The sequence below is a fragment of the Phascolarctos cinereus genome, unplaced genomic scaffold (assembly GCF_003287225.1).
Source record: "Phascolarctos cinereus isolate Bilbo 61053 unplaced genomic scaffold, phaCin_HiC Scaffold_4;HRSCAF=312, whole genome shotgun sequence".
Lineage (NCBI taxonomy): Eukaryota > Metazoa > Chordata > Mammalia > Diprotodontia > Phascolarctidae > Phascolarctos > Phascolarctos cinereus.
The window spans coordinates 291,104,968-291,119,003 of record NW_027555847.1 but is presented as its reverse complement, the minus strand read 5'-3'; the positions used below and the strand labels follow the sequence as shown (position 1 = coordinate 291,119,003).

Sequence of the window (14,036 nt, the reverse complement as noted above, 5' to 3'; positions counted from 1 at the left end):
TCCCTGACTCCAAGTCTAGCACTCTTATCAATTCTGCCACCTAGCTGCCAACGATAGATTCTATTCCATATACCATAATTTGTCTAACCATTTCCCCAATAGGTTGGATAATCTCTTTGTTTCCAGTTTTTAGCTACTACGTATTTGTACGTATGCGTCCATTTCCTCTTTTATTTATTTCTTTGGGGATTTAGGCCTAGTAATGGTATATTTCTGGGTCAAATTGTGTATGTGTACAAGTCAGTGAATTTTGATGCATGCTTGTTTTCCCAAAGTTCCTGGCAACGTTTCTTATTTTCCCCTTTTGTTATTTTTGTAAATCTGAAGGTTAAGAGAAAGAACCTCAGAATTGCTTTAATTTGCATTTCTCTAATTATTAATGACTTGAAGCATTTTCATATGGAGGTTGATAGCTGCAGTTTCTTCCTTTGAAAACTGACTGCTCACATCCCTTTTGTCTCAATACCTGAGGTGATTAATTCATCGGGGGATAGAGGTGACCTTTACTTATGTATCTTTAAAATTGTTTTTATTCCAAATTTAACAAATATTAAGTAAAATGTGAATTTTCATATACATAGTAGAACTAAAAAGAGAATTGTACACAAACCTGGATCTCCATTATATACAACTTGCTTTTCTTTTAGAATATGTAAGAATTTGTACATATACCTTTCAGAAAAAAAAAGAGGTTAAACAGATGTGTGTTTGCTCTACATCTTTTCTCCTGCTCTTGCCAGTTGATCTCTACAGCATCCAGTGATCCTGACTTGACCCATTTCTAAAGGGAGATGTGTGCCACTGACTTTTTGTGATGAGCAGTTCAAATGTACTTATGCAGATAAAGCCGTTTTTTAATCTGTGAATGCTTTATGTGAAACATGAACCTTGTGGGTCTCTTGCTTAGTATGTGTAGGAGTTTGCAGGTTTCAGCTTTTGGGGGTGGGATTTGAGGTAGTTATTTTTTTTTTAATTCTCTGTTTTCTTCAGTAGAAAAAGAAAAAGGCAGTAGTGATGCCTTCTATGGTGTAGTACAAAGTGCCCCAGCCCTATGACCTGGGCTTAAGCCCCAACTCTGTTATTTACTTCTATATCTTGTGCAACTTGTAATTTACTTAACTGTATGTCCTCAGGCCGGTCACTGCCCATTTGTGGGCTCTAGTTTCCTTTTCTCTAAAATGAGGGGGTTGGCTAAGATGACCTGGAAGCCCTTTTCTAGCTCTCCTAAGTTTTGTGACTTCTTTCTTGAGCCATTGTGAACTGTTGATCCCATTATTGAGATCAAGGAATGTGATTGCCACTTTTTTAGTATTTATCCATAGTTTGAAAGGACAGCTAGTCAAAGGATATGAACAGACAGTTCTCAGATGAAGAAATTAAAGCCATCTATAGTCATATGAAAAAATGCTCTAAATCGTTATTGATTAGAGAAATGCAAATCAAAACAACTCTGAGGTTACCACATCACACCTATCAGATTGGCCAACATGACAAAACAGAAAAATGATAAATGTTGGAAAGGATGTGGGAAAATTGGAACGCTAATACGTTGTTGGTGGAGTTGTGAAATGATCCAGCCATTTTGGAGAACAATTTGGAACTATGCCCAAAGGGCTACAAAAATGTGCATACCCTTTGATCCAGCAATAGCACTTCTAGGGCTATATCCCAAAGAGATCAAACAAATGAGAAAAGGACCCACATGTACAAAAATATACATAGCAGCTCTTTTTGTGGTGGCAAAGAATTGGAAATTGAGAGGATGCTCATCAATTGGGGAGTGGCTGAGCAAGTTGTGGTATATGAATGTAATGGAATGCTATTGTGCTATAAGAAATGATGAACAGGCTGACCTCAGAAAAACCTGGGAAGACTTATATAGTCTGATGCTGAGTGAAGTGAGCAGAACCAAGAGGATTTTGTACACAATAGCAGCCACGTTATGCTGTGACTAAGAATGTTAAACTGAACCCTTCTCAGCATTACGAGGATCTAAGACATCTCCAGAGGTCTCAGGATGGAAAATGCTGTCCACATCCAAAGAAAGAACTATGGAAGTCGAATCGCTCTCACTTATTTTTACCTTGTGTTGAGTTTTGTTTCATCTTTCTGATGGTACCTCCTATTGGTTTTGATTTTTACTTACAACTTCACTAATGTGAAAATATGTTTAATGGGTATGTAAATGTAAAGCCTGTGTCAGATTGTGCGCCGTCTTGGGGAGGGTGGGGGGGAGAAAAAGGGAGAAAAATTTTTAACTCAAAAGCCTATCGAAAAAAAAATTTTTTTAAAAATTAAAAAAAAAAGACAGCTAGGTGGTACATTGAATAGAGTGCCTGGCCTGGAGTCAGGAAGACTCATCTTTCTGAGTTAAAATCCAGCCTCAGAAACTAGCTGTGTGACTCTAGGCAAGTCACTTAACCTTGTTTGCCTCAGTTTCCTCATCTGTAAAATGAGCTGGAGAAGGAAATGGCAAACCACTCCAGTATTCTTTACCAAGAAACCCCAAATAGGCTCACAGAGTCAGACACAGATAAAATGACTGAAGGACAACATATTTGTGGAAAGTGATGTGTTTTTATGTCACTCAGGGTAACTTAGGGAAAGACTTCTTTAAGAAGGAAGGACTGAGCTGAGCCTTGAAGGAAGCTCAAGGTTCCAAGAGGTAAGAAGGAAAAGTATTTGAGGCCTGGGGGACAGACAGCCTGCAACAGGAGGCTCCTGGGCTTCTTGGCCAGAAGAGTGACGAGGTCAGCCTTAGATTTAGTAATGTAATTTGGCAGGTGTAGAGGCTGCATTAGAGAGGGGAGGGGCTAGCTGCAGGGAGAACAGTTGGGCCATGGCAGTGGTCCTCATGAGAGGTGATCTGGACTTGAACTAGGGAGATTGTGGTACGAGTAGAAGGAATGAGTTCATCTATTACTAGGAACCAGCATTATGTGTAATAGGGAAAAACACTTACTTTCCAGGAAATGGCTGACCATTCTGAGAGCTGGGCTTCATGGTTATAGGATGTGTAATCTTTAATGGGGGTGGGGGAGCAAAGAGGAAGAGGGAAGCCCTGCGTTAAGCATACCACTAGGGGAGAGCAGAGGCAGCATGAGGCCCCTGCAATTATCATAGAAAGGGTGATGAGAAATAGCAGAAGGAAGAAGAATAAGGAACAGTGGGGGGGAGGGGGGGAGGGACTTAGTCATCTGTTCAGTCTTGTTCAACCTTAGCTATCTGACTTTTCTTATAGATGGCAGAAGTATAGCTAAAACCTCAAAATACATTTCCCCTGCCCCTCCCTCCCTCCAGGTTTCACCAGTTGAATCACCTTGGGGGTAAATATTCTCATCAGGGCCTGTGGTGAAGTGCCATCATTCAGATTTGTGGTGAAAGACTTATCAAATTAGTTCAACAAATATTTATATGTTGCAAGCTGTTAAGTATGACACTAGGTATTGGTGATTTAGCTGTATAACAGTGGTCCTGTGGTTTTCCTGCTCTCAAGAAAACTAGTGAATATGATTTTTTCCTATTCTTTGGCATTTTACTTTGCATGACTTTACTACTTTGCTACTGTTGAAATAAAGACATTTCATTCTCTTTGCTGCTACTGGCTCATTCAATGTTGACCAGGTTTGTACATATCCTACAGCCTCATTTTATAGATGAGGAAACTGAAGTGAAAGAAAGTGATTGATTGGTCCCAGTCACAGTGAGTTAATGACAGAGCTCCGGCAAGAATCCAGGTTTCCTCACTCCTGTTCCTGTACTTGCCTCCGTACTATGCTTATATCATAAGAGGTGTAGGATACGATCTGGAACTTGAAGATTGGATCACTCACGTAGAAGAGCATGAAAATTTCGAGGCAGCAAATAAATATGGCATATATTGGAAAGCAGTTTGACATAGAGTTTGTGCCTGGGAGTCAGAGCCGCTGCTGACTTGGATGTGATGCATTCTTCTTCTCTTTACCCCATGTCAGTACCTCCATCCATCCCTTCCCATCTCCTTGCCTAATTGGATTCTGAAGATTTAGGGTACCAACGTCCTTTCTCTACCCACCCACACTTACTGTCAACCCACCAGTATTGTCTGGTTTCCCAAATCAACATAAGTTCTCTACATCTTATTTATGTCCAGGATGCCCCATGCAGTCCCTAAGTCATTCAGTTAGTAAGCATTTATTAAGCATTTACTATGTTCCAGGCACAATGCTAAGCCCTGAGGATACAGAGAAAGGGAAAAAATATGCCCTTTGTCTCAAGGAGCTCACATTCTAATCTGGAAGACAATATGCAGAAAATTATGGACGTACAAGATAGATACAAAGTAGAGGGAAGGTAATCTCAGAGGGAAGGTACTTCTAGTGGGGAAGACTGGGAAAGGCTCTTGTAGAAGGTGTGATTTTAGTTGAGTTTTGAAGGAAACTAGGGAAGCTAGTATTATAGGCAAGGAGCAGTATGAAGGTGTTGCTGGAGTAGAACGTATAGGGAGAACAGTGCAAAACTGTGCCCATTCAGTGCTTTTATTCCCAAAGCACACCCTGCCCCAAAGCCCTGGTATTCTTGGCGCACTTAATCTCTTCCCTTCTCCTCTCCTCCCTTTCTTCTCTCCCCTCCCCCTCATAGGCACTCCCTGCCTCTCTCCCTTCCCATTCCCAGCTAAACTACAGGGAGCACAAAGCTCCTTCCACCCCATTCCTAGGATGCTTCTTCCACTCTCATGCCAGAACAAGGTGGGGAATAAATCTGTAATTCAAATTTTTAAAAATCTACAATGTAAAAGATCTAAGAGAGAAAATCATTCCAGAAACCCATTTTGAAACAGCAATGGATAAGATGAAATACTAGCATAAAAATTAAAGTATATAAAAATATATCCAGTGAATTAAAGCAGTTGGAAAAATATACAGGAAGACATGAAGTAACAGTTATGGAAATTGAAAAGCGATATATAGAATCTTAAGGCATCAGTTGAAGCCACAAAGAACAAACTCACTGAAACCAAGTCAAGATCAACAGATAGGAAAAGACAGAATTGAAAAATAAATCCAGGCAGCAGGAGAGCAAGAAAGGGAAGAAAACCGAGGCCCTGAAACACAAAGCAGAGATAACAAACAGTAGAATAAATTGAATTTCGAGAAGAAACTGAAAAAAGAAGGGAAAAACTGGACACTGCATTTTGAAGACTTGATTACAGAAAATGTTCTCTAGTGGATTAGATCAAGCAGTGTTCTACAAGTAGGTTACAGAGGATACCAGCAAGGAGAAATTGCAGTTTTGATTTCACCAAGATAAATCATGAAATTACAGAATTATGAAAACAAAGAAAATTGTTCTCTACACTCAGAAATACCAACTAGAACATCATTTTTTAAAAAAGGAAAATGTCAACGTTGAATAAAAATATACAGAAGTCTTTGTTATATGTACTGTAAAGTTTGCCATATGTTTTTGAAAACAGAAGAGTTCATTTTCAAAACAGCCAGGACCTGAAAGAATTGATCAGTAAAAGTCCACAACTAAGAGACGGCATGGTACAGTTGATAGAGAGCTGGCCTCCAAGCCAGGGAGACTTGGGCTCAGGGTCCTGCTTCTGACACATACTTGCTCTGTTACCCTAGACAAGTCACTAATCCCCTGGTGCCCTAGCTGCTGCTAAGGTGCCAACCAGCACTGGTAGAGGGAGCTTCCTCTCCTGCAGTTTCTTATGCCATTGATATCACAGGTCCACTCCTTATGCCCACCCACGACTAAAGATAGCTTTTCGAGCAAGAAAAGAGGAAATAGAAATTGATCAGTCACTAAAAAAAGTAATTATGTACATTAGACCTATTATTACCTTTAAGTAAGATTCACCATAAATACAGATGTAATAATAAGATCTAATATTTTCTAACTATAAGAGAAATAACAAGATCATGGTTTTGACTTTTAATGATATAGAAGGCAGAGAACACTCAACACAATTATCTCTGATTAAAAATGTTTTATATAGAAGAGAGAAAATGCCACAAGGCAGGGTGGGTAGAGGAGAAAGAAGCCAACAATCCCAAAGAAAAAGTTTCTCCATCCAGAGTAAGAAGAGGGCTAAATTTAAGGGAAGTTTAAGAATTAGCAGTTTAGCAAATAGAACTATAATGCAATCTGTTTACTAGTTTTAAGAGTCGAAATAGCTATTGAGAGATAAGACAGCACTCTATACACACCACCTATAATAATAACAGCAAGACAGTAACTAAAAATAACAGTTATATTTAGGGTAAATTTTGTTAATATATGAATACTGAGCTTTTAGTACAAGTTTTTTAATAAGAAAATTTATTATAGCAATACCTCATTTATCTAGCACCTTTGGAGACAATAAGGTCTTTCACATAAGTGAATTTTCCATATGACAGAAAAGTTTGTTGAGTTACCCTTTAACAAGTATAGCCTTTAAAGAACAAAGGTCCTAGGAGGTGGTACACTGTAGGTGGGCTGGGCTTGACCAATAGGAAATAAGTGGATTGTTCCAAGAAGACCCCAAAATCAAGATAAGGGTCAAGCCAGCTCAGACCAGTTAGGGTCAACCTGAGGACACCTGAAAAATGTTAGTGTGCCTGCTTAATGAGCTTCATTACTATTATCTGACACACCCTGCATAAAATTAGAGCCTCATTAACAAGTCATGGGACGTATGACCAAGGGAGGGGGAACATACTTGAGCATATCAAGGGGAAACATGTAAGGAAAGGTGTAACCTGGGAAGGGTTGGACCAATCCCGGCCTGGGAGGTTTGCGCCAAATTCAACTACATAAAAGCACACTTTCCCTTGCACTCAGGGCCCACCCCTCCTGAAGAGGGGTGGAGCCGGCTTCTGGCCAGAAACGTCTAAATCCTCTGGACTTTCTTCATAATAAATTTTCTTGATACTACAAAAAAAAACCCAAACAAACAAGTATAGCCTTTAATCTTAATATATCTTTCTAAATATATCCTACAACTTCCTGCCTTAAAGAGTACAGAGAAGTAATTTCACCTTCAAATGATGACTCTAAGTGGGTGATAGTGATGCCCTTAGGGTCTATTAAGGTAGGGCTGTTTAATTCTAAACGTTTCACAGCAGTGGTTTGTTTTTTTTTTAAATTTATTTCATAATATGTCTGTCTCCTGCTTTGTTAGATTACCACCTGTCACTTATTGTTTCTACCCTTCTAATCCTTTAGGATCTAGGAAACAAAAGAACCAATGTTGCTAGAATTGTTATGTGAAAGTAAGTGAGGTTTGGAGGGTTTCTCCTATGAATAAAGTATGTGAACTTGTCACCCTTTGGGAATTGTTAAGAGTATACACTTGTTCGTGATATTTCCTTCCATAATGATAATGTTGCTAAGTCTTGATGAGGGTATTCTGTTAAAGAAAAGGACCTGATTTCAGTTTAGACTTTTGTCACAAATACTTTGGGGGCTCAGTTGGACAAAGCACCAGGCCTGGAGTCAGGGAGACCTGAGTTCAGATCCAGCCTCAGACAGCCACTTAGCTGTGTGACCCTGGGCAAATCACCTAACCTCTGTTTGTCTTAATCCATTGGAGAAGGCAAAAGCCAATCACTCCAGTATCTTTGCCAAGAAAACCCCAAATGGGATCATGAAATGTAGAACACAATTGAACAATGCTTTTTCCTTTAAGAAAGCCAGTCTTCCTTTTTGGATGTCAAATCTTTCATCTTTACTGTTACCAGCCTAGTTTACAGTATAACAGGTTTATGGTATGTGTTAAGAGTGGAGGCTACTTTTTTTAAACAATTTGATCTCTTTGTTTTGGGGAGTAAGAATTTGTTAGAAGAATATAGTGGGTCCAGTGCCCTGCAATGGCAAAAAAATTAATTAGGTATCCTAGAATGAGAGTGCTTTCAACTGAAATAATTTCATTATTAGCATTTTATTCCTTGCTGCTTTCCACTCTGTTTATTAGATGAATGCATATTAAAGTCATAGCATACTTTTAAAAATACGTTGTTTTTGTTTTTTAGATCGGCTTCAGCTCCCCAGGAACATGATCGAAAACAGCATGTTTGAGGAAGAGCCGGATGTGGTAGATTTAGCCAAAGAACCTTGTTTACATCCCCTGGAACCTGATGAAGTGGAATATGAGCCTCGAGGTTCAAGATTACTTGTTCGTGGTCTTGGAGAACATGAGATGGATGAGGATGAAGAGGATTATGAATCATCTGCAAAACTGCTGGGCATGTCTTTCATGAACAGAAGTTCAGGTCTTCGGAATAACATAACTGGCTACAGACAGGGTCCCGATGGGGCTTGTTCACTGCCCTCTGCAAGGACCATGCTAGTTTGTACTTTTGTCCTTGTGGTTGCTATTTCTGTAATAATGGTGATTTACCTTCTCCCCCGGTGTACCTTTACCAAAGAAGGCTGCTATCAAAAGAATCAGCCCATGGGATTAATACAACCTATTGCAAGTAATGGGAAGTTGTTTCCCTGGGCACAGATGAGACTTCCCCAAAATATAATGCCATTACAATATGAACTCACTGTACACCCAAACCTCACCACAATGAAATTCGAGGGTTCTGTGGAGATAAAGATTCAGGTCCTTAAAACCACTCAGAATATTATTCTGCATAGCTCTGGGCATAATATCTCTGAAGTAGTCTTCACTTCAGTAGTTCCAAAGCAAGAGAAACCAGTTGAAATCTTGGAATATAAATTTCATGACCAAATTGCAATTGTAGCACCTGACGCACTTTTGGAAGGCCACAACTACACACTGAAGATAAACTACTCGGCCAATATGTCCAGCAATTACTATGGATTTTATGGAGTCACATATGAAGATGAAAATAAGGAGAGAAAGTATGTTGCTGTCCTAAATTCTTTTGTTCTGTGATCTGTTGTTATTTCTGAGACTTGCTCATTGTCAGCCAGATCAAAGACACTAAATGCAGCTGTTTGCTTTTTGGTTCCATGGAAGAATAATGCACAGAACACATTCTTTCTTCCTCATTTGGTATCAAAGCTTTGAACATATGTTTGAAAATGAATAGAGCTTTAATGTCAAACAGAGCATACTTTTCTCTGACATTTAGATCTGTCTTTGCATTGTTTAATTTTTATCCATCCCAAGGTTTTCATAACCCTGAGAGATAAATCTAATGTACTTCATCTTTGATTCCTTTTGGAGAGAGAGGTTGAGACCTTGGAACTGTTTTCTTTCTTGGGTCTTTTTTCCCCCCTCCAATTTAAAGGAAAAGAAATTGGGTCATTGGCAGGGAGTATCAGATGACAAGGATTCAGTTTTCTGTATGTATTTTCTTATGTCATTAGTGTTAGTGGGTTATTCGGAAAATACACCTGCCTACTTTGGATTTGTGTTTGAAGCAAAAGGAATCTAGATGAGCCTCAATTAGGTGGAAAAAGTTATGGTAGAAAAGTGAAAAATGTGCTCCACATTTTGTAGTCTGGCATGTGCTTTCATCTGCAATGTTTCGTGCAGTTTTCTTTTTAATTTACAGTTTTCTGAATTTTTCTTAAGCAGAGCCTGTCATAAGTCAGTTATTTTAAAAAGTTTTAATATACTGTACCATTTTGTATTTATATATCTCATCTTCACCCTAAACTGTCATCCGTCAGAATGACGGAATAGCTATTTCTAGACTTAGAGCCAGAAAGGCCCCTTGGGACTCTAGACAATTCTCTAAGACTATCAACTGAAGAAGAGTGGAGATCTGTATTGGTGCAGGGACTTTCCTCGTAGGGAAATCTCTGCATCCTAACAATCAGGACCCAAAATACCATTCTTTATTGAAAATACTCTGCATAATGCTGTATCAGATACCAAGTAGTGCATTCCAATATGAGCTGCAAAGCTTTTATGAGTGCCTCCTATGTTCGAGGCACTGTACTCTTGCCAGGGATATGAGGACAAAATTTAAAAACAGTCCCTTTACAAGCATACTTTCCATGTAGAGGAGAATATAACATGAAAAAATATATATATTTACACAAATATATGTGTATATATATGTGTGTGTGCGCACACACACACACACACACACACACACACACACACACGCGCAGTCTTTATTTGATGAGAGAGAGAATGCTAATAACTAAGGGTACCAAGAAAGTCTTTTCAATAGGATGTTGCCCCATGAGCCAAGCCTTCAAGGAAGCTTGGGATTCCAAGAAGCAGGGATAAAGGAGTGCGCTCTAGGCTTGGGGGAGCATAATCTGTACAGCAGCATAGAAACTGGAAACCAGGGGTCCAGTTAGGAATCTGTTGAAATAGCATGGATGAGAGTGGGTGATATCCTGAACTAGCATTGTTTCCATATGAGTGAGGGAGGATGGATGTGATATGTGTTTGTTTCTGTAACTTAGGTGGTAAGTGTGTACAGAATGCCACGTTTAGCAACACTGAAAATGTCACAGAGACACAGTTAGCCTAAGAGAACTTTGAACAGGTCCAGGTGCTCTGTTAACACTAGGTCTTCTTTGTTTAGGGGTCTTTTGCATAATCTGTCTTCCTTTTTTTTTTCTTCCTTTATAATGAATTTAAAAAGTAATAAATGAGGCCTAAGTATTTAGATAAATTCTCACATGTCTTCCTCAATAAAGGAGCAGGGGAGAGAAAAAAGTTTTTTTAAATTTGTCTCAGGTTAAAAAAGAAAAGAGATCAGTGTGTTTTATTTGAACACTGAAGTTTTTGGTTCTTGATTTTAAAATTCTACCATTAACAATAAGTTTGCCACTGATAAAGTGAAATCACAATGGCACAGATTGGCTGGTGGCACCTTACTGTTTGCAATTTTTTCACGCATTTTTCATGTTCTTTTAGGTACTTTGCAGCAACTCAGTTTGAACCTCTTGCAGCAAGGTCTGCTTTTCCTTGTTTTGATGAACCAGCATTTAAAGCAACATTTATCATCAAGATTGTGAGGGAGGAACAATATACAGCTTTATCAAATATGCCCAAGGTAAAGTTTTGTCCCTTGAATGTGAATACTTTTTTTTGTGAGTCTTTCTCATTGCTTTGTTTCACCTCAGCTATGGCAAAGAATATAGTACAGTTATCCCTTCCACATCGAGACTTTCTCCATTGCAATTTCGATATATCATGAGTCAGCCTAAGAATTTAAATGGGAATTTTTCTAGAGTTTTGTGAAAGCTGCAGATGACACATGAAGGCCATCAGATGACACAGAGCCTACAACCAAATACTTAACCCAAATTTTACAGTAAGGTGCTGTAAACACCCCATAAAAGGAAAAGAAAAAATTCCGACTCCTTCTCTTAGATATGAAGGGAGGGCCAAAACATTTTATGTGGATTTTCCAGATCATGGGGGCACCACACCCCTAGCCCCCATGATGTGGAAGGAATAACTGTACATTCTCTACTAGATGAGAAGGCACAACTTAAAGTGTCTCAGTGGATATTTGTATTCTTGCTTAGAAAACCTATTAAGAAACTTCAAATGTTTGCAGGAAGATTAGTGGTTGGTAAACCTATAGGAAATAAAAACCAGAGGAAGGAGTCATTATTTTCTGAAATGTATTTAGTTCATTTGGTTAGCAGTTTGACAAGAAATTGATTTATACCTGTATCTTAACAGTGTACCACATGCTTTAGTGAATTCTGGTTGGATGAGAGACTTAAAATATTTTTTAAAAGCTGTTTGAAAAGGTGGAGATCTGCCTTGGAATGGTGTACTTCTCTCAGTGGTGAAGGAGGTATTGCCTTTTTTTTCTTTTTTTAACACATAGAAAGAATTATTAGAGACAAGGTAAATGGTGGATTACAAAAAATTTGAAAGGTAAAAAATGGTAAAAAAAATTTTAAAAGAAAAAACAAATTGAAAAAATTGTTCATCACAAGATAAAACATTGAAAATAGTACAGAGAACTGTTAAAAACCCTTTATTTATTATCTACAATAAATAATAAAAATAATACATTTTCAAAAGAAGGAAAACATCTTTAATAATCATTTGAAAAATGCTTACCCTCACTTATAACCAAAGAGCTATAAATTAAAATAACTGAAGTAGCATCTCATTCTTATTAAATTGGCAAAAAATAGTTAAAGTAATGCATATGCAATTCTGGCTATGGCACATAGCCACAAGAGCACTCATTCATTGCTGGTAAATTCACAAACTTGTAAAAACAAAATTTGAAGAGTAGTCTGGCAGCACATGGTAAAAGTTATAAAAAAAAAATTCATGCCTTTTGAGCCATTAATTTAGTTGTTGGAATATAACCTAAAAGCGTTATCATATATCCACAAAAAAAGAGATCTGTACAAAGTTTTTTCATAGCAGCATTATTTGTATGGTTGGGAGGAACTTATAATTAAAAACGAATATAGTAAACATAAAAAACTGAAATAATTTTTCTGGAATAATACAAGGTGGAAAAAAAAGCAGAATCAGTGGAGTACTCACTTTGATCTCATTTTCATTACATAAACAAGCCCTTGTCTTTTCCAGTTGTGTACTTCCTCAGTGATGTACCTTATGCCACTTCATGAATGGAGGTCATCATTAGAGATATAATGCAGCCTATTTGCACCCAAATCTATATTGTATCTTTATTGTCCTTTGGGTCATCTTCAGTTTTAATTCCTCAAAGATTTTGGTGTTCCTTAACATGCAACAATACATTATTCCCAGTGTTGAAAAGACCAGTTTTTGCATTGGGGAGAAGATTGGCATTGTTGAAAGCACTGATCATCTTCTCAAATGGAATCCAGATTGGTCTCATCTTACCATTTAATTCATGGCTCAACATATTGTCCTTCCATAGTTTCTGTCCTAAAGATATGAACTGGTGTACTAACCCAATGGATTGATCATCCAACTTCATGGCATAGTCTGGAGAGGCATTTTTAAAGTATTTTTTTCCCTGTATGGATTGTAAGACCAGTGTTTTCTGAATAGTCATGGATATCATAATTTATTTTTTCAACCCATGAAACAAAACATTTATTACCTGATTGAAATAATCTCTTGAGAAGGATGCAGCACAAAGGAAGATTGAAGAGCCACTGAGTGTGTTTGGAGCCAAGAAGTAAGGGATCTGGGCACTCTGAAAAGGAATTAGCTGTTTGTACTCCGAGGAACAGTGATATGGATCCATAGGTACTTCAGGGTAAGATATCAAATAACAGTCAAAGGAAAAAGAGAAAAATAGTCTTACGTAGGGATTCCTTTTTGAAGAGTACTGAAGCAGCTATTTTCAACCTAATAATAACAGCAGAGAAGCTTATTGCCTTCCCAAAGCATGTATCTAAGACCTAACGGAGAACCTCCAAAGACATGTCAACTTGGATGATTGCTACTCAAAAGATAATGCCAGAAGAAACCTAGAAAGGATTACTAAAAATTACAAAATCTTGGACAAGAAACTGAAGCCCTCTTGGGAGTGCTGGTGATGGCTGCCTATAAAACATAAGGGACTTAGAAGATAGAGACAGATTTGGGGAGTTGACAGCTGGTTAAGAAGATGATTGCTGAGAAAGGGTTTGGATGTCTGGAAAATGGCTTAAACTATAGGAATGATGGGTTCCTGGACAAGGATGGAGTGCATCTGCTTAGAGTTCTGTAAAACTAATCAGAAGAACTTTAAGTTGGAAGGGATGGAAGAAGAAAACTGCATACATTCCCCCAAGCTAGAAACTATAGAGGACAGCTAAAATGTAGGAAAATGAAGATTAGCTTAAAGATGATTCCAGAAATTTACAGGAGACAAAACTCAAGAAAGGAACTACTGATAAAAAAAAGTCTTAGATGTCTAAGACGAAAGTTTCACTAAGGAAGATTAAATAGGTATACAATAAGCTAAATTTTATTTCGTAGATATCACTGAGGCTTGGTGGGATGAGATCCATGACTGTAATGTAGCTGTGGTTGATTATGCTTTATTAACAAAAGAAACATGATATGTCACTGACATGTTTGTCTTTGTGTGTGATTGTAGTAATGTTGTTTTCATAGGAGCCCTCTCAACATAAGAGACTCCATCTCGAATTGATAATGAGCA

General features: G+C 38.0%; 1 protein-coding gene across 1 annotated transcript in view; it reads left to right on the top strand.

Moving 5' to 3' along the window:
* LNPEP (leucyl and cystinyl aminopeptidase) overlaps positions 1-14,036 on the top strand; it is a 124,706-nt gene that overhangs the window by 46,641 nt on the left and 64,029 nt on the right. Inside the window, exons 2-3 of the mRNA XM_021009147.2 lie at positions 8,007-8,847; positions 10,832-10,970. Coding sequence (XP_020864806.1) covers positions 8,007-8,847; positions 10,832-10,970 — 980 coding nt within the window. The remainder of the gene's footprint in view (positions 1-8,006; positions 8,848-10,831; positions 10,971-14,036) is intronic.